General features: G+C 51.3%; 1 protein-coding gene across 1 annotated transcript in view; it reads right to left on the minus strand.

Annotated features, from left to right (window-relative positions):
- The window catches only part of DLGAP2 (DLG associated protein 2), a 167,618-nt gene that overhangs the window by 113,677 nt on the left and 32,560 nt on the right, over nt 1-21,381 (minus strand). Inside the window, exon 2 of the mRNA XM_017501136.2 lies at nt 7,863-8,917. Coding sequence (XP_017356625.2) covers nt 7,863-8,849 — 987 coding nt within the window. The 5' untranslated portion in view covers nt 8,850-8,917. The remainder of the gene's footprint in view (nt 1-7,862; nt 8,918-21,381) is intronic.

A 21,381-nucleotide genomic window follows, 5' to 3' on the forward strand; every position in this document is an offset into this window, starting at 1 on the left:
TGACCACGTTCCCGGCAGAGCCTTGGCACTGGCGCTGGAGCAGGAGGGCTGCCACCTGCAGGCCAGGTCCACGCCGCCTGACCACGTTCCCGGCAAAGCCTTGGCATTGGCGCTGGAGCAGGAGGGCTGCCACCTGCAGGCCAGGTCCACGGCACGTGACCACATTCCCGGCAGAGCCTTGGCGTTGGCGCTGGAGCAGGAGGGCTGCCACCTGCAGGCCAGGTCCACGCCGCCTGACCACGTTCCTGGCAAAGCCTTGGTGTTGGCGCTGAAGCAGGAGGGCTGCCACCTGCAGGCCAGGTCCACGCCACCTGACCACGTTCCCGGCAGAGCCTTAGTAGTGGTGCTGGAATAGGAGTGGGGCCGCCTGCAGGCCAGGTCCACGCTGCCCAACCACGTTCCTGGCAGAGCTTCGGCAGTGGCTGCAGATGCTCAGGGGCCTGGAAGTGGCCAGGGGGTCAAAGCCAGCAAGCAAGGCAGCTGTGAAGGCCCCATGCACCCCACGTGAGCGTGCTGAGGTCACACAGCTTCTCCTTCACGGGGGCCTGAGAGGACGGGCTGATGGGGAAGGAGTGCACAGCCCACACCCAGCGTGAGCTCAGACGCCTCCTCTCAAGCTGAGCTGCTCGCCACCTCAGGTCTGGTTCTTCTCCCACTCAGCATGCTGTGCCTCAGTCTGCCTCAGTGTCTCCTTGTGAGCTGCCCTTCCTCCTCCACATGGACACCCCAGTGCTCCTTGGGCATAAACCTACCATTAGTGCTGTGTTCCAAGGTTCTGATGTCTGGGCCTCGCTGGCCCTGAATGGAGGGTGGCCTTACGCAGGTCTGACCAGTCCCTGTGATCATGCTTTTTACAGGCAAACCAACCCCCAGGGCCCAACCCCGCCCCTGTGTGCTCCCCACCTCACCCCAACTGACTTTGGAAAGACAGTGCTCTGCCTGGAGCCACTGAACTGACCTTGCCTGGTGGGTCCTGAGCCTGCCTGCCCTGTCTCACCCCTCCTTCTGGGACACCAAGGCAAGGCTACTGCCCATGCTTCCCTCCGCCCCTGCCTCCCGACCCACACGTGCGTCCCCGGGGTCTGGGGCGTGGACTGACCATCCTCTGGGACTGTGACTTTTGAACTGTCTTTCCTATGGCTGTCTCCAAACCTGTGGGCCACACCACAGCTGAGTCTACAAAACCCCCATCAAACCCGCCTGCGACTCCACACATGTACTGGGCCCCTCAGCCCCGCCCAGCCCCTCTCACCCTAATGCTGATACTAGGGATGGAAGCCACAAGCTCACAGATACCAGGAGGCCACCAACGGAGGTGCTGCATACTCAGCATAACCGACTCACCTGGGAGCCCCCAGGATGCATGAATGTCACACTCACCCCTCCAGGGCCAAGGACACGTGGACGCCATACTCGCCCCTCTAGGACCAAGGATGCGTGGACGCCACATCCGCCCCTCCAGGGCCACGGACGTGTGGACGCCACACGGAGGCTGTGTCATTCTAGCCTGGTAAACTTGGATAAAAGAGTGCACGTACCCACCCAGTGTTCCAGGTCCACATGAGTTATGATTTCCTACGTGCTCTTTGGAACACTATCTTGAATCTCGCCACAGACTGAGGCATGCGGGGTCAGTGAGGCAGAAGGCCGGCCAATAAGCGAAACCAGACATCCTTCAGCAACATCCATCAGCGCTTCCACAAATACTGCTAGCATGTCTGTCACGGGGACGAGCGTGGTGGGTCCTGAGATGACATCACTGAAACGTGACACAGCACAGCGACCTCCCTGCCCGCCTGGCGCCAAGCTGCTTCCAGCGATGACAGGCCGAGTCCCAGGACAACGGGGGTGGGGTGCAGATGGAGTGCGGCCGGGGAGACAGTGAGTGGCCTCAGGTTATCCCAGAGGCCTGAAGGCACAGGCACAGCTCCCGCACTCCTGCAGACGGTCCCTGATGACAGGAACAGACTTGGCGAGTGCCACGGAGATCCAGCCAAGCCCTGTGTAACATTTCTCAATGCTGATTCCGCGGCATTAGAGGCCACTGTGGGGAGGGAGGGCCCAGAGGGAGGACAGCCGTGGAGGAGCCCCTCACAACACGGGCTTGCAGTCAGGAAACGAGGCAGCCTGGCCCACAGGATGCGGAACAGAGTGTGGGACGTGGGCACACAGTGGCTCCTGCTGCTGGAAGCAGAGTCCACCGCCTGGTCTAAAGGAGACGTTTCAGGACTCATAGCGGAAAGATGGGGAAACTGGTGGGCAGGTGTCAGTGCAGGACGGATCCAGACCAGGAGCTCAAGGGGCTGGGGCAGGAATGCAGGGCTGTGGGTCTGTGTCCGGAGCGGCCTAAAAAGGGATGAGAAGCTCTTCCTGGACCTGCTGTTCCACTGCGGGGTAGGAAGTGAGGCGTGATCACACCCCAACCTTCCTATCCATTCACGGCCCAAGATCTATTCCAGGAGCCATTTAAAACAAAAGCCTGCCTTTCAAATTGCAAACATGTATTAAGCGGAGCAAGGCCAGCCAGTCCGGCTCTTCTGTTCCGCAGAGCACTCACATCACTGAGGATAGAAGCCAACCACAACCGTCTCCTTTCTCACTCGTGCCCCAAAACTACAAATGCAGAGAAGTTTTCTGAGAAGCTTGTCAGAACTATTGGTTTTCTGGAGTTCAAAGCACCCCATGAGCCACAACTCCAGCCTTCCTGAGGGGGTGGGGATGCTGTGAGGGTGGCAGGGCTGGGGCGCGTGGGTCCTCCCTGCTCGCCACGTGCTGGACCATGGGACACCTTGATGCCCGGAAAGACCCTTCTGCTGGAGCCTGCATCTTCTGAACACTGCGGGACACAGGTGCCCCCTCGCTGACCATTACTGAGTGTGTTGGACCCTCCTAGATACAGAGGCAGAGCGGGACAAAGACAGGCCCCAGGCCCGGGAGACAGGTGGTAAGCAGAGGGGCCCTCGATAAAGGCCAAGGTGGAGGCCAAGCTGAGGGCGTGAAGAAACAAGCAGGGAGGGGTCAAGCGGCATGTGGAGGTGGCCCTGTGGCAGGAGGGACACAGGTGGCCCAGGCTGTCCCAGGCCATCCAATCTCCAACGGGACTCAGGTTCTACTCCAGACCAGGCGGAAGGAAGCAAACAGCCAGCAATAAATGGAAAACATTCCATGGCAAGCCATTTATTTATTTATGTTTATTTTTTTTGAGACGGAGTCTTGCTCTGTTGCCCAGGCTAGAGAGCAGTGGTGCAATCTTGGCTCACTGCAACCTCCGCCTCCCGGGTTCAAGCAATTCTCAGGCCTCCGCCTCCAGAGTAGCTGGGATTACAGGCACCTGTCACCACAGCCGGCTAATTTTTGTATTTTTAGTAGAGATGGGTTTCACCATTTTGGTCTGGTTGGTCTTGAACTCCTGACCTCAGGTGGCCTGCCTGCCTCAGCCACCCAAAGTGCTGGGATTACAGGCATTAGCCACCGCACCCGGCCCTGTGACAAGCCTTTTGCATGCTTACTGTAGAGACAAGAAATGGGAATCTGGCTCCGTTTCGTAAAAGACGGATGATTTTTCTAAACTATACACAAGGACGACCTGTTGACCTGAGAGACAGGACTTTAAGCCGTGTTTTTGTACCTCATTGGAAACTTCACAAAGGTAGTAGCTGAACCTGAAAGCCAGGCACAACCTACAAAACAGAGCGACGTCCTTTGGAGGAACGGCTGCGCAGAAGGGGTCAGCACTCGGCCCTGGAGCCGGCTGCAGAGGGCTCAAACACTTCACGCGCTGGCGGGGAATGTTCATGGCTCCACGCGTTCATTCCACCCCTTCCCTCTGTGTGCTTTTCTGCTGTTTGCTTCTGAGACGTGAACATGTAAAAAGCCTGACACGTCAAAGCCGAGGCCTAACTAGTTGCTGTGAACACAGCTGGACACGCCAAATAAAATGGAGGATCTGAGCCTCCTCCCAGGGGGGCCAGGGCTGCGGCTAGGCCATGCCAGGCCGGAGGACACCGGAAGGGGAGAAAACCAGGAGCACAGGCGGGGGCGGGGGGCTGGAGGCCACTGAGCGGAGGCCCCAAACACAGGAGGGAAGGAGGCAGGGACAGAGGCTGAGGGCTGGAGTGGCTGACTGGGTCTTCTGTGGGAGGCAGCAGGGACCCCCTCTCCCTACTTAAAAACAAGAAAAAAATCTTCCTCTAATGTTAAGCACATGCTCTGTACAAACCAAGGGGGAAAATAAAAAGCGCTCCTGACCGTCAGTTGCAAGTCTTCCTAGCGTGCAGGAATACAACTGACAAATATTTATTTTTTTCTTCTTATTCTTTCAAATCTTATCCACACCAGGACCCACAGACAAATTCCTTCAACATCCCTATTTCCTGGCTGTGAAATGGAATCTGGGTTTGTGAAGACCCAGAAACCTGCAGTTTTCCACCAGAAAGTTTACTGCAGTCAGCAGGAAGGGACGGCCCCGCGCAGGTGTCTTTGAAAACGCTGGACGTCTATACAGCCCAGTCCTAGGACAAAAGTAGCCCGAGGAGGTGTGCAGGCCGCTCTGATATTCACCTTCATAGATCTTTCCTCGAGGGGTCCTGCGGTGACCACTCGGGGACAGTGAGGGGGGGAGACAAGTCACAGAGTGGCGTCCCCGAAAGGTGGTTTCACTGGGAGGTGGATGTGGCAATGGGGGGAGCTTGCTACTGCAGGAAAGCGCCCTTGTGAACGGGAGCACCCGTGAGAGCCGAGGCTGTTCCCTGGGGACACCCTCCCATCCTCTAGGCAGTACTTCCCAGCGTCGGTGCGATGACGCTCTGGGTTAAGTGTCCGAGGATGTGTCATCTGAGCGGACATGAGCTGGAGGCCGGTGGCCACAGTAGGTGTTGTGCGCAAGGAGAACCACGCAGGGCCAGCGTCCCCCACAGAGAAGCAGACGGAGCCGTTTTCAGGCAGGAAGCCCCGGTGGGTGTGGGGCCTGATGGCCGCATTCTCCTCCCTGTCCCGTCTCCTGGTGGGTGTGGGGTCTGGTGGTCCCTTTCTCCTCCCTGTCCCGTCTCTGTCTTGTAGCCACGTCACTGAATCCCAGGGGGATTTCACCTCCATGTTGTGTCCCACAGAGTCACACCTTTCCCCAGGGTCACATCACAGCCTGTCATTGTCTACATGTTACTATAAAAAGACATCAGGTTTTGCATGCCTTTGCTGGGGCAACAGCTTGGCCTGACCCATGGTGCTCCCCACCCTGCTGGCTCTCCAATGCTTGGCAGAGTTGTGGGGGGACCCTGGAAAAGGGAAAAGGGGAGGTCTGACCTGGCCTCTGCCCTCAAGGTTCCTACAGGCTTGCCAGGAAACATGCCTGAGGAATGTCTCATACATGTATGGGGAGAGGTCTCGGGGCAGGGACGTCCAGGAGTGGGTGGCCAGCTGTGGACCTGGAGAACAACAGGGCCAGAGGGTCTGAAATGACACCATGGCATGGAGCTCTGACAGAGGCAATCAGACCAACCAGCTGGTTCCAAACAAACAAACAAACAAACAAAAAAACAAGCGAAAAACATCCAGGGGGAGGAAGAGAGGAGGAACCTACAGGCTGCATGAGATGAAGAGGCTAATCACTCAGCTGCCACGTGGCCTCTTCTCTGGATCCTGATTTAAATAAAAGCCAAAAAGAGACAGTGACCCTCAGGGAAATGTGACCCTGACCAGGCTGATATTCGGAAATACTGATGAGCTATTGTTTTCAATGTCTGATAACGCAGCTGGTTATGTTTCCAAAGAAGGCGTCCTCATCGTTCAGTGTGGATCTTTGGGAGATCAGCACGGGCATATTGACAGTTGTATCTGTATGTCATATGGGATTTGTTCTGGTGGAGCCTGAGGGGAAGGCGGCGTCAGTGCAGATGGATGAGATGAGTCTTGGAGTGATGGCTTCTGAAAGGGCTGGTGGTGCGCAGGTTCACTCTGTCTCAGTTCGCCTTTGCAGATGACTGATATTCCCCACACCTAGACCATGGAGTCGCTGCTGCAGGTGGAGAGTATCGTATTCCAGGGAGGAGGTGTGTGGGAGAAGCTCCTGGGAGAAGGCAGGTCCGAGGGGCACAGGGCCTGTGGAGAAGGTGCAGCTGGAGGGGTGGGTGGAAAGTGGAGGGGCTGGAGGCAGGGGACCCTGGGGCAAAACCTGGAGGCTGTGACAGCATCCTGAAGGTCCTGAAGTGCTCGCTCAGGAAATACTGGCTATCCACCCCAGGCGCAGACAAAAACAAGAGAGCCGTGTATCTGTGACAATGAGGAGACAGGGCAGAGTGAACCCTGATTCTAAATACCCTGCTTCTCTAAACAGGCAGACACAACTGTTACCCTGGGATATGATTAGGGTTTGCCAAAGGCAAACAAAATATAAGCCTCTTCCTTTGCTATAAAATAACATTTATACAGCTGCCATTTTGTCTCTGAATAAATCTGCCGGCAAAGGCAATGTGGTTAGCATTTCCTTTCAAATCCGAGCTGCTGAGACATGGATGCTGGAGCCGACGGCGATGGTGCCGGTGGAAGCATTTGCCACTACGGCTCCTAGGAAGACTCACGGCGCTTGCTGGCCCCGCCCCATTAGCTGACTCGCTGTCAGCTCAGCCGCCAATGGCCCATTACTCCTGGAAGACGTCTGTCTCTAACCTGATGCGCGGCCCACAGTTGCCGCACTAGGCAAGCAGGAGTGATCTGGGATTTAGGACATGCATGCCAAGTACGTGCATGCATGTTTTGTTAACAGCGCTATCGGCTGACAGAAGTTACTCAGCGGCATCCTCAGCAGTAGTGTGTCCCTCCCAGAGGGCTTCCCCAGTAAACTCAATTCAAAGGCAGAGAAGGAAATCCACATAAAATAGATAATTCTGCAATATGCTAGCTCTAGGAATCTACCTTCTTTAATTTGCTTTTGCCTTTGGTAAATTCACTAAATCCACACCCCAGAGACACAGAGGCCTTTTACAGCTTAAAGAGGCTGTGGTCAGGTGCAGGGCGTGAACTCCCAAATGTCACGGGCCCATTTCCATGAGGCTGACCGTCAGCTTTCGCATGGAAACCGTGCACACCGGCTAGTCTATGTTTGTTGTGGTTGTTAAACCCTCCAGCCTTAGAGGCATTTAAAAAATGGCCCACTGTGCTTAGAGGGGTGGTTCCAAGGAGGAATTGGGATCTCCAGAGGCTCCCAGAGTGAGCCAGAGTCACGCATGACAGCTGCCCAGAGGCGTCTCACCATCCCTGCAGGCCTGCACACAAGGCCTTGTCGTGTGGTCAACCCTCAGGTCTACCGGCAAATGACGGATAAAGAAGATGCGGTACACACACACCGGACGCTACTCAGCCTGTGAAAGAAGGAAACCTGCCCTTCTCCACAACATGGATGAGCCGGGAGACACCGAGGAAAGAAAGCCGGATGAGCCTGGCGCACACAGGCAGAGGCCGCGTGGTCGCTCTCAAGGGTGGTATCTGAAACAGCTGAACTCACAGAGGCAGAGAGTAGAACCGTGGTCACCGGAGGGACTGGGGATGGGGAGGAATTGGGAGATGTTGGTGAAAGGACAAAATTCCAGCAAGGAGGGGCCAGCTCAAGAGACCGACTGGCCAGCAGGACAAGCACAGTTAGCCCTGCACTGCATACTTGGAAATCACCCAGAGTGGGCTTTACGTGTTCCCACCACGACAGATGGTGTACCTAAGGCAGTGGGTACGTGAGCAGCTCAGCGGAGCTGTCCCAGAGTGTGTAGTAGCTCAGAGCATCCCGTGGCACTCCCCACACTTATGCGGTTGTTACCTGTCAATTAGAAGGGGAATAATGACCACAGCACCTGCTGTTCCCGGAGTCTGCTTACCTGGAGGTAGTGGCACGGCCTCAGGGCGGGCTTGGCGTCCTGGTGCAGCAGCGGCTTGTCCAGGTTCAGCGAGCTCTTGCGGTAGGCCTCCTTGGCCTGGCTGACCGTCAGCGTGGACCAGGAGCTGCGCTTCAGGTACTTGGCGTCCGGCGTCAGCGCCAGCCCCTCGCAGGCTGAGCACTTGACGTCGTTGTTGCTCTTGGAGGTCTTGAGTGAGAGGTCCCCGAAGGGGCTCTGCAGGGCGTCGGGGTAGCCGTGGGCCGCGGGGCCCAGGTGGTGCCGGTTGAGCACGCTGGGCGGCCGGTAGGTGCTGTCGCTGTCCAGGTTGTCATCCGAGCTCCACCAGCTGCTCATGCCGGGCCGCGGCTTGCCCTCCGGCTTGCGCTCCTTGCTCTTGCTCCTCTTGCCGTGCTTGGCGTGGTGGCCGTGGTGCGGCTCGTCGGCGCGGCCGTCCGCCTTGGCCCCGTTGGCGTTGCCCTTGGAGGAGCCCTCCAGCGAGTGCGACTTGGTGAAGAGCTTCTGCACCGAGTGCACCAGGTGGCGGATGCGCCCCGGGCTCTCGCTGCGCTGCTCGGCCGCGGACGCGCGCTGGTACTGCAGCGTGTGGAAGCCGTCCCGGTGCAGCGGCAGCTGCTTCTCGAACTGGTCCAGCAGGTTGGCGGGGATGCGGTTGATCTTGGCGCCCACGCGCGGCGCCGCGCCGTCGTCGCGCGCGTCGTAGTGCGAGCTGTAGTGCATGCGCGGGAACGTGCTGCTGGACACGTGGTCACCCAGCGCCACCGGCATCAGGACGCACTCCGAGTGCACCGAGCTGCGCGGCGAGCAGCGGTGGCGCCCCCCGGGGCAGCTGTCCGCGGCGCTCAGCAGGTAGGGCGGCCGCGCCTCGGGCGCGTGGTGCAGGTGCTCGCAGTCCTCGGGGGGCGCCAGGCCGCACGTGTGCCCCGAGCACAGCGGCGGCTGCGTCCGGCTTCCGGAGAGGCCCTTCATGCTCCTGGGCGCCGGGGAGTAGCGCTCCTCATTGAAGTGCTGCGTGGGCGACCATGAGTACTGCGGGTCTGCGGGGAAACACAGAAACGTCACTCAGCACCCGGGAGCGGGAGCGCGGGCGGGGACCCCCGGTGCGAGCAGGTGGAATACGTGACCCCCACCGTGGACTGGGTTGTCAGGATGGTCAGGGTCCATTTCTGGCCTGGGTACTCGAGAGGGCAGTTTTGCTTGTTTTTCTGAGACCCAGTGTCGCTGTCGCCCAGGCTGGAGTGCAGTGGCATGATCTCAGCTCACTGCAACCGCTGCCTTCCGGGTTCAAGCGATTCTCTTGCCTCAGCCTCCCGAGTAGCTGAGATTACAGGTATGTGCCACCACACCTGGCTAATTTTGTATTTTTAGTAGAGACGGGGTTTTGCCATGTTGGTCAGGATGGTTTCAAACTCCTGACCTCAGGTGATCCGCCCCCGTCATCCTCCCAAAGTGCTGGGATTACAGGCACCCGCCACCACGCCCGACTAATTTTGGTTTTTTGTTTGTTTTTGTGAGACAGAGTCTCACCTTGTCACACAGGCTGGAGAGCAGTGACATAATCTCTGCTCACTGCAACCCCTGTCTCCCGAGTTCAAGCAATTCTCCTGCCTCAGCCTCCCGAGTGGCTGGGATTACAGGCACACACCACCATGCCCAGCTAATTTTGTATTTTTAATAGAGATGAAGTTTTGCCATATTGGTCAGGCTGGTTCGAACTCCTGACCTCAGGTGATCCACCGCCTAAGCCTCCCAAATTGCTGGGATTACAGGCGTGAGCCTCCGTGTCTGGCCGGGCAGTTGTTTTTATATCACAAAGTGTGAGGAGCAGAGAGGAAACTCTGAGTTCCCAAATGGTTAATGACCAAGAGTTAGCATCTAGTGGATCCAACAGGTCTCTTGACAGCCGGATTTTGTGCTATTAAAGGAAATTAACAATTTGAGGGGAAGGCATAGTTGTGTTTCACTTAGATTTCTGTTTTGTGGTACAGCTTAAGAAGTTTTAAAAACAGCATCTGGTACTTGATGGGTGATATTGTCTAGTAAGCTCACGCATCACACACACACACACACACACACACATATTAATTGTGAAATTGTTCAATCCACATCCTCACAGGCTAGTGAGCATGGGAGGGGCTTTCTCGAGGCCCCATCTTCGTGGGGGCAGCTGTGTCTCCTTCCCCAGAGGCCAGGCTCTGCCCCTTCCCACCCAACTCCTCCCCGTGCCCTTCTGCATCCTGGAGGACAGAGGCTATGGCTACAACACAGCATGGCCAGTCTTAAGGCCACTGAGCTGCTGAGGGGCAGATACCTTGCTCTTTCCTGTCCCTGGGAAGACAGCTGGGTGCCAAAGTGACCCGCAGAGAAGGAGGATCTGACAGCTCCTGGCCTGTTGCTCCCCGGCCTCTGCACCCACACCTTCCTCCTCCTGGCAGCGCCCCTCAACCCCACACCTGCCTCCATCTCAGTCCCCTCCTGCCCCAGACCCTCATGCTTGACACCAGAACCATCACAATGGCCTCCTCCTCTGACCCTCTTTCCCCCTACCTCCACCCATCAAATGCACCTGTGCCCATCCACTAACTTTCAGGTGAGTCTCCTTGGCCTGTTACTCAAGGCCATGTCTAGGACAGCGAGCTCTCTGCAGGCACAGCCACCTGGCTTGTGACAGCTGTGGGCCACCCCGGAGCAGTGCCAGCCCCCGACCAGACACCCGAGCTCTGTGATAACTGGAGGAGCCGACGAGCCTCCCTCTGCCCCATGGTCTGCACGTCCCTCTGGGTCTGCTGGGCCTTAACCGCACCCAGCTGCCATCATTTCTAGATGTCACTGCCCGGGTTCTGCCGGCCTCTGCTCCCAGGCCTGGACGCAGTCCCTGTATTGATTCCAAGACCCAGCTCCACACTGCTGGACTTTGCTGTGTGCTGTCCTCGAGGCCAAAGACCCGGACAGGAGTTAGAAGTGGCCTCTTTGAGGGGCTGAGCATGGCCATCTCCTCAGGAAGGAAACGATCCCCCACACATTTGTCCAACACCCCCCTGCCCTGGGCCACCTCCAAGCCTCGGATCCCACAACGATTTCCTGCCTGCCCACTCCCCCATCGCCATGAGCGTCTCTCCCCCTTGTTCCTCTCTCACCGTCACCCCGCGGCCTGAGATGCACCCCTACCTGCAGTCCTGTGGTGAGTCCGGCACACCCTGCCCTCGGAGAGCCACCTGCTCTGACTCCCAGAGCAACACGGACACCAAGGAAAGCAAGCAGAGAGATGGGGAGTGAGACTTTTCCCATCGTGTCCAACACAGCCCTCCAGGTAACCAAGGCAAGAAAAAAAAACATACCCGGCTGAGAACGTTTACCAAGTGACTAGTCCTAGGTATGGCCTCACAACATCCCCAGTTTCAATTTCAGGATCCAGGGCTGCCAGCCGTCCAGGCCAGCATGGCTATGAAAACATGGGATAAGGAAAGGATGTGATTTCATGGGTCCCTGGGAAATCAGGGACCAGCTTCTCACACCCAGGAGTGAATGCAGAAGAAGGGAATGGAAAGATTTCCCAAGGGGTCCCCAGAGACTGACAGCAAGGTGTGGGGCTGTTTCTCCCACGGAGGGCAGCAGAGGGGTCTCTCCTGCGTCTTCTCACAGTAAACAGCCTCCAATTCAAGAATAAACAGATCCTTTAACTTCAAAGCGAGGCTCGCTGTGTTATATTCAGGTGCCTACGCCGTCTCGCAGCAGCGCCTACGCGGAAAGGGCCAGTGGCGTCTTCCTTTCTCAAATTGTTAAATTATAACGAAAGCACTTTAATATATTGGGGTAATATTTAGGTATTATTTTAATATCATTAAAAGCAAGTTTTCAAATGAAATTCAATATTCAACTGCTAAATTGCAAAACGATGTGCTGTAATCCAGACTTTATAGCAGCATGTCATCCTGTTGTCTTTTGCTTTGTTTTCCCATTAACATGTAATTTAATACAATTCTAATCTCCCTTCATATTAAAAAGCGAGCCCATTAATGCCCCACTCACGTATCTATTTCTGTCCAATGTTTAGCCTAGAAGCTATGTTATGAATGTGGCTCCTTAAAAGAACAGCATAAAAGATAAAATTTAACCGAAATGAATTAAATTTGACTATGCCACATGTTGATAGCACATTCTCATTTCCACTGTACAGGACTGAATTTCCTGATGGATGCATGGAAACATACATTAAAATATTATCACAATAACGACAATAGCAAGGCGCTGTAAACAATGGCAACACTAGAAAGTGTAATGAGCACCGCACTAGGTTTTTGGTTTTTTTAGGTCTGCACAATGTATAATAAATACTTAGGGCTGGTAAATTCTTTTTATGAAAATGAGGTAGCAAACACAAAATGCAGAAAGCATCTTGGTTTCCTAACTTCCAGCTTTTCACGACACCATTTTTGTCATTAAGCAAGAGAAAACAGCAATTATAGTCATTATTCATGAATGTAAAACTGTCTCCCCAAATTCAGAATAGAATGTAAATGCACATCTTACTGTTGCATTTATGGGACGTCTGGCCTACTCCTTCTAAAAAGCATATTGTTAGTGTAGGAATAAAAATGTGAAGAATACAGCTAATGTTTACAGGGTACACATTGTGCTTGTGAGGTTCTTCCCGGGAGGTTCCCTCCAACCCTCCGGCAGCCTTCACGGAGGAGCATCTTACCCTGTTTCAGGCTAAGGAAACTGAGGGTGGATGGGCAGCATTCTCACGTCTCACACTTGGTCACTGAAGGATGGGAAGGCAGTGTTTGGAGCCCTACCTTCCTGGGCAAACCCAGCGAGTAGCTCCAAACTGGGCAGTGACCTGAGCCAGCCAGCTGCCTGCACACCTCAGTGATGATCCCAGCCCAGAGCTTTGGGGAAAGCGTATGGCTCACTCAGGGCAGCCACTAGTGTGAGAGGAGAGAGGAGGAGGCCATGCACAGGGGTCCTCCCCACCCTTCCCCTGCCTGCAGGCAATGGGGACCCCTTCCCCACCAGGAACACCAGTTCCTCCTCCCTGTCTGAAGCTCCTCAGATCCAGCCTTATCTGCCTGCATTTTCTTCAGCTTAGGAAAGGGAGGGGGAGACCCTCAGTATATATCTCTGCTGCCCTCCACCGTAGAAAGAATTGCCCTGCTGGAAGTGGAAGCCTGATGAACTTAAAGCCAAAACCAAACAAACCAAGAAAAAAACAGAACAATAAACGCTTTATAAAGTGGCCCATGGAGTGAGTCACTAAATAAAAACTGACATACTCTACCATAGCGTATTTTTCCTGAAGTAGTCAAACGTAAGCAACATTTCCTCAGAAACTGTAACTTGTTGAAAATGGTGAGACAGCCTTGGTGGTACTGGATTCATGCTGACTTTCTTGGCCATCCTGGTCTTTCCCTCTGCTCTGCCATCCCTTCCTCAGTCCCCCATGTGACACATGGTCATCCTGATTCTCTTAAAGCCCCCCAGACCCTGAGCCCCTGGAGCCAACCCTGCCATTGGTCAAAACATTGGTCAAACACAAGCGCAAACATAGGCCAGGGATCATAGTAAAAAACAGACACTGAACCTGTTCCTGTATTTACTGTATGATGGTATGAAAGGCATGGTCCATCATACATCATAAGGAATCTATCTGAAGCCCCATTAAAAAAAATCCTTTTAAATTTTAACAAAAAGTATGAGATTTGAATGCTGACACCTGTAAAGCATTGTTGACCAGAAATTGTAACAATCTAGATAAATGGAAAGACATCCCATATTCATGGATTGGAAGGCTTAATATGGTTAAGACAGAAAAAAAAATCCCCAATTAATCTACAGATTGTATACAATCCCTATCAAATCCCAGTTGTTTACTCTTTAGAAACTCAAAAGCTGATCTAAAAATTCATATAAACAGAAAAGCAAAACTATACCCAAAGCTAGCAGATGGAAAGAAATAAGATCAGCACAGAGATAAACAAAGAAACAATAGAGAATCAATGAAGCCAAAATTTTGTTTTTAAAAAATATCAACAAAACTGACAAATCTTTACCTAGACTGAAACTCAAAATGTGAGAAAACTCCAATTACTAAAATCAGAAATAAAGTGAAGGTTTACTACTGACTTTTCATAAATAAAAGGATTATAAGAGACTATTACAAAAATCATATGACAAAAAATTAGATAACCTAGATGAAATGAATAAATTCATAAAAACACACAAATTACTTCAAGAAGAAACAGAAAATCCCAACAGACCAACAGCAAACAAAAAGATTGAATCGATAATCAAAAAATGCCTGACAAAAGTCCAGGGCCAGATGGTGTCACAGGTGAATTCTATCAGTACTTAAATAAGAATTAACACCAATCCCTCTCAAAATTTCCAAGGACTAGAATAGGCAGGAATGCTTCCAAGCTCATTCTGTGGTAATTTTATCAGGGCCAAAATTACCCTGCTAGCAAAGCCAGATAAAAACATTACAAGAAAAGAAGACTATAGATAAATATCCCTTATAAATAGAGATATAAAAATCCTCAAAAATACTAGCAAATATAGCAGCATATGAAGAGACTTATACACCATGACTACATAGAATTCACTGCAGGAAGGTTCAGCATAGGAACATCAATCAATGTAATAAATCACAGTAATAGAACAAAGGGGAAAAGGCCATATGCTCAATGCAGTTGATACAGAAAAGGTATTTGATAAAGTACAAGATCATTTCATGATAAAAACACTCAGAGAGCTAGGACTAGAGGGAGCTTCCCCAACAAGATAATAGGCATTTATGGGAAATCTACAGCTAACATCATACTCAATGATGAAGGGCTGAAAGCTCTCCCTATGAGAAGAGAATAAAACAAAGATGCTCACTTTCACTGCTGCTCAGCAAAGGAGCAGTTTACAAGAGCAAAATAAAAAATCAGTTGTATTTCCATATATTAGTAATGAGAAATCCAAAAAGGAAGTTAAAGAAAAGCAATTCCACTTAAAATAACATCTAAAACAATATAAAAACCCCTGGGACCATATAATCAAGGAGGTGAAAGAGGGCTAGGCACAGTCACTTATGCCTGGAATCCCAGTACTTTGGGATAATGAGGTGGGAGCATCACTTGAGCCCAGGAGGAGTTGGAGACCAGCCTGGACAACATGGCGAAACCACATCTTTACAAAAAATACAAAAACTATCCAGGCACAGTGGTGGGCACATGTAATCCCAGTTAGCTACTTGGGAGGCTAAGGTGGGAGGATTGCTTGAGTCTGGGAGTTCAAGGCTGCAGTGAGCTGAGCTTGCATCACTGAACACCAGCCTGGAGTGACAGAGTAAGGCTTTGTCTCTAAGAAAGAAAGAGAGAGAAAGAAAGAAAGAAAGAAAGAAAGAAAGAAAGAAAGAAAGAAAGAAGAAAGAAAGAGGGTGAAAGATTCGTCCACTGAAAACCAGTAAAATTCATTACTGAAAGAAATTGAGATTTACATAAATGAAAAGACATCCTATGTTCATGGATTGCCAGACTTAATATTGTTAAGATGACAGTACTACTCAACGTGACCTACAGATTCCCTGAAAGTCCTGTCAAAAAGCCCATATGGCTTTTTTATTTTTCAGAAGTGCAAAAGCCTAATCCTCAAATTCATATAGAAATGCAACAGGTCCTGAGAAGTGAAAAAAATCTTGAGAAAGAAGAACAAGGTTGGAAGACTCACACTTAAGGATCTCAAGAGTCACTACAAAGTCATAGTAATCAAAAGGGCGAGGCCCCACACAAGGATGCACACACGGACCCATGGAACTGAACTGGGAGTCCAGACATGCACCTGCACATTTGATACTTTTGATAAGGGAGACAAGGTCACCACCACGGCATGTGTATGCCTATGTAACAAACCTGCACGTTCTGCACATGTACCCCAGAACTTAAAGTATAATAAATAAATTTTAAAAAAGAGAGAAAGACAAGGTCACCCGGGGGGAAAGAATAGTGTCTTCTACAAATAATGCTAGGACAACCCAGTTTCTATACACCAAAGAATGAATTTAACCCCTCATCTTAAACAATCTGCAAAAATGAACTCAAAGTGGATTAAAGACAGAAAAGGGCTAAAACTATAAAGCTATTTGGAGAAAACAGAGATGCATTTCTTTGTGACTGTGAAGCAGGCAATTGTTTCTTAGACATGTCACTAGAGCACAGGATATAGATAAAATGAACTTCCTAAAATGAAAAACTTTTGTGCTTTTAAAAATGCCATCAAGAAAATGCAAAGGCCAACCACAGAATGGGAAACATTTTTGAAAATCACATATTTGAGAAGGAACTTGAATCTAGAATATATAAATCTTACAACTCCATTATAATAAAACATATAATTCTACATGCAGAAAAAATCTGAGGCCACTAAAATAAAATAAAATAAAAAATCCAGATAAAAATGGGCATAGGAGCTGAATATTTCTACAAAGGAGACACCCTAACGGCCAAAGAGACCACGGAAAGGCGTTCTGCATCATCTGCCAGTAGGGAAATGCAATCCAAACCAAAGTGTGGTACCATTCAAGCCCCCGGGGTGGCCAGAGGTAAGAGGACACAGTTCCAGAGCTTGATGAAGGTGCAGAGAAACTGGAAACTCACGCTGCTGGGGAAGGGAGAACCGGCTGGCGGGTCCTCAACAGGCGGAACACAAGAGTCACCAAATGCCCCAGCGATTCCACTCTGAGGTGCACATCCAAGAGAAACGAAACACATCCAGGCAAAGCCTGTGTAAGAATGCTCACAGCAACATCACTTATAGTCACCAAAAAGTGGAGACAACCTCAACGCTGACCAACAGACGAATGGACAAACGCAAGGGCCTGCACTTGCATGATGGAAATTTTTTCAGGAATTAAAACCAGTTAAGCCCAGAAATGTGCTGCACCACGGAAGGACCTTCAAAAACTTACACCACGGGAAAGAAGCCAGTCACAAAGGATCAGCAATGTACGATTTCATTCGAATGAAGTGTCCAGAACAGGTGGATCTCGAAACGGAAAATAGACTGTTGATTCTCAGTGTCAGGGTGGGCAAGAGGGCGGCTGTTAAGGCACAGGGTTGCTTTCTGGGCTGGTGAAGATGTTTTAAATTGAACAGAGGGATAGCTGCACATACCTATAAATTTACTGAACGCCACTGCAATGTACATCCTAAAGGGTGACTTGCATCGTGTGTGACTTATATCCCCATAAAGCGAATAAAGTAAATAAACGCATATGCATGTATAAAGAAGACACACAGAAACTCAAAATCAAGTAAGTACACGCTTCACTTAACATTCTTCTTCATTTGCTTTAGAGCTCAGTAAAAGATCTGTTTAGTAAAATTTAAGAAAGCAATTACGTTCATTTTTTTGCTTCTAAATCTCCTCCTTCTCCACAGAATGGAGAATGTGGCTGAAGTCGCTTTCTGCGCTGCTCTGATTGCCATACGGCTCAGAGAAACATCTGGGGCTCTCGAATTAATAATCTAAGGGCCTGCAAGCGTCACACGTGCCCTTTTCCTTTCCCTTCATTCTGACTTACCGTTCCTTGACCCTGATTGTGGATTCAGTGGACACGCCCTCATTCCATTTGACGTTTTTGTTACTTGCTTCAGTTCCTCATGAAATTAAGCAAGGTGTAAATTAGTAAATCAGTTAACTGACCTGATAATGTGAATTGCGTTATACAGGAATGCCTGATGGCTATTTGGTCCCCTACCCAGATGACTGCTGAGGAAAGCTGAAGGGAAACCCTTGGACCCCATCTGGGTGAGCTGAGCCGGCAGAGGGTCCGGAACCCAGGGGGTGCTGCTGTTTCCCTCTCATGGGATCCAGGATTCGGCCCTGGGACAGCTCGCCAAGGTCCCATATTTCCTTATCTGTTTGTGGTTTGCCTTTATTTTCCTGTAGTTCAAAGGGTTTTAAACTGAGGCTACACCTTAGTATCATCCAGGAAGGGCGTAAAGGACCAATTTCTGCACATCATCTGAGGCACAGTAAGATCCTACCTCTGGGGTGTAGCTCAGGAGCCTGTGAGATCAGTAAATATCAGTAGCTACCAGGCTTATGCTCTGCGTTGTCTCACATGAATTTTCACATTTGATATTGTGTCTCCCAGCTGGCCTCTTTAATCTACGAGTCGTGCTCTATACTTAGTGGAATTTCTTGAACTACCGTCAGTGGTCTCAGTGAATGTTTGTTAATGGAATAAATGCATGAATGAATTAAACTGAAAGAGAAAGTGTGCATTAGGAGCTCCATGGAAGTAAGAATTTGGGTGAAGCTCTCCTCTAGCTTCGTTGGCAAAGTTTACATCCTCCACAAAATTCCGAGGCTGGAATAATACATGGTTAATATTTCAAGCACTCTGACACTCTGGAGAGGAAGTGTTCTGTGGAGAATCCCGTGCCGGTCACCAAACTGTGGATCCCTGGGCTGAGTTCTGCGGAAACAGTTTCTGCCACTGTGCTTGCAGGCGCTTCTTTGTACTTTTTAAATTTAAATGTTTTTGTAAGAAAAATTCTGCAGTTTCTAAAATCTTTGCCCCACATAGATGAGACCCTGGATGTTTGTGCAGTTTCCAACCACTTTCAAAGTTAGAACTATGTTATCTAGAAAGAGTTCCATGCTTGCCGTATTGCCTATTTCCAGAAGGTACAGGCAGCCTCTGAGAGGAAGCATGCCGGTCACGGTGCCCCTGCCGGCTCTGGCTGCAGTGATGCCACGTCCATGCTGGATGAGACACCAGCTTGAGTCCAGCTCCGGCGGCTCCCTAGAGCCGTCTGCAGAGGCAGCAGAGCTGCACAGCTGCACCCAACTGCAGCACCCAGCCTGGGGGAAGAAGTACATTACATCATGGTCACTAGGTGGGTGTTTTTGATTTTTTTTTTTTCTCATGAGGTCATAGAATTACAGAATTGGAGAGGTTTTACATAGATCTTCTGTGGTATTAGTTTTAAAAGTGTTTTCCTGCCTGCCTTTCTCTATCTTTCATTAATGACTCAGTACAGCCATTCAAACAAAATTTGCAAAGCACCTGCTGTAAACAAGGCCCCGTGGTGGACAGTGAGAGAAACAGCCCTGGCTCCTCAGCCTTCAGTTGGGAGGTAGTACTTGCAATAAATAGATAAACAGGCAAACGTCAAACAGCGACAAATTCTCTAAAAAGCGCAGGTCAAGGGGCTGATCACCACACATTTCAGGGCACTACCCACTGGGACAGGTACGGTGGGGAAGGCTTGACTGGCCAGAGACCAGAAGTAAGTAAGACGGATCTCTGAGGGTCCTGGAGAGAGGGTTCCGGGCGCGGGGCATCCATGGCTGAGTTGGTGCCTGGCGTAGCCCTGCCAGGGAGGGGAACCACAGGGAGAGCAGGTGAGAGGAGGCTATGCCTGGGTCCCAGAGGGTGGTGCTGGCAATCACAGGACTTCACTGAGCTTCTGAGTCTGGAGGTCATAGGAACAGAGAAGAGATAGGAAGGCACTGGTGCTTGAAGGGATCTCTCTGGCTGCTGAGTGTGGGCTGGGAAGGCAGGTCCTGCAAGGCCATGGGCCGTGGGTGCTGATGGCACGGCTGTGTTCTGCCTGGTGGCTCTGAGGCATGTCCACACATCCACACTAAAGGTTTTCTACATCAAGCACAGCTGGACATGCGAAGCAGTGCAATGTGGCAGGTCCCACTGTGGGTATCCTCCAAAGGGAGGAGAAAGTGGCTCTGTCACATCTCCTGGTGAGGGCGGGCATCCTCCATCCAAAGAGGATAGTGGGGTCTGGGGAGGGGAGGTGGCCCCGTCGCAGCTCCCAGTGAGGGCGCAGGACTCTGGCATGGCTCAGCAGACTCCCGTCCACTCTGCGTCATGCTTCTGTCTCCGGGTGCAAGTTGAATTCTCACTCAGCTGGTGGGGATGGGCTTGTTATCCCCAAGTGCACCGAGATTAGAGCTGTCCATCATAGGAACAGTTGCCAGTGTTTTAATGGTGTGGCTAATTGCGTCATGTGGTAACCTGTTTTACTCTTCCGAGTCCTCGCCCAGACGGACTTGACAACTTGTCTGTGGGTTGAATCTCAATGTGGAAGGCGTCTGGCCAACAGCAGCAATTACTCCCAGAGAATATGTGCAGCCTGAACTTTCTCAGAGTCTGTTGGTGGACATGCTGTTAGTTACGAAAACAAATGAAAAAAGATGAGTGACAGGCTGGGCGCTGTGGCTCATGCCTGTAATCCCAGCACTGTGGGAGCCCAAGGTGGGTGGATCACTTGAGGTCCGGAGTTCAAGACCAGCCCTGGCCAACATGGCAGAACCCCGTTTCTACTAAAAATACAAAAATTAGCCAGGCGTGGTGGTATGCACCTATAATCCCAGCTACTCAGGAGGCTGAAGCACAAGAATCACTTAAGCCTGGGAGGTGGAGGTTGGAGATTGCTTCACTGCACTCCAGCCTGGGTGACAGCAAGACTTTTACTCAAAAAAAAAAAAAAAGAAAAGGATGAGTGAGATGAGTGACAGCTGTCATGACATATGAGGGGCTGTGCACAGGGTGGGGATCTGAGGGCGCCGTGCTGATGGATTTGCACACAGGTCCACCCAGGGCATGACTCTGTGGAGTTCGAGTGGCTGTGGCCACACTGTGTGGGGACTGCACCTGTAAGAGAGGCTGGAATGACAATGGTAAAATCCAATTCCTAGAAAAAGGGGTCATGGCATTCTAGACGCCCTCAACAGAAAACGAGCTGTGAGCACAGAAGCCGGGATGAGGGAGGGAGACAGAGCACCTCCCTGTCTGTACTGTACCTGCAGAAAATGCGGGCCTGCACGGAGAAGCTCTCATCTTTTTACAAAATGGTTGTCTTATCATGCAGCCTGTGCACTGAGCCTTAGAGAAATCAGCCGGGGGATCTAAGAGGAATTTAATATGCTTTTCATTTCCTCTCCATTCAATTCTGCTTAGGTGTTCAGGGAATTCTGTGCTTGTGAAGAGAACATGTTTTAAAACATGCGCAGCCTTTTGGGGGGATAATGAAATGCGGGGAACGGAGAGCCCGGAGGTCCAGGGAGTACTGCAGGTGAGAAATAACTTCTGAACGCACTGTAGAGACTTTTGTTAGTTAAGAAGTATATTTGGGTGGATGTTGATAGTGATAAAAAGGAGAGAGAACTGAGAATGAATGAGAGAGAAAGCAGGAAGGAAAAGGCAGAAAAGGGGGGAGGACTGAGGCCTTGGTGCATGGGACGCAAGAGCACCGGTGGCCCTCACAGCATTGGCTGCCCCGAGCCCTGCAGATGCCCCAGGCCGGCGTCTTTTCCTCAACTGCAGGCACTCTGCAGGAGGCTACAGCTGCCCCCACCACGGACAGCAGCTCTGCTCCCTCACCACTGTCTTCCTCCGATTCACCTCCTTACTTATGGCCACTCCATCCATCTTTAAGACCCATTGTAAGAGCTTTCTTCTCCTATGAGCATCTTCCTAAACTCTCCC

The sequence above is a fragment of the Cebus imitator genome, unplaced genomic scaffold, assembly GCF_001604975.1.
Source record: "Cebus imitator isolate Cc_AM_T3 unplaced genomic scaffold, Cebus_imitator-1.0 Scaffold279, whole genome shotgun sequence".
NCBI lineage: Eukaryota > Metazoa > Chordata > Mammalia > Primates > Cebidae > Cebus > Cebus imitator.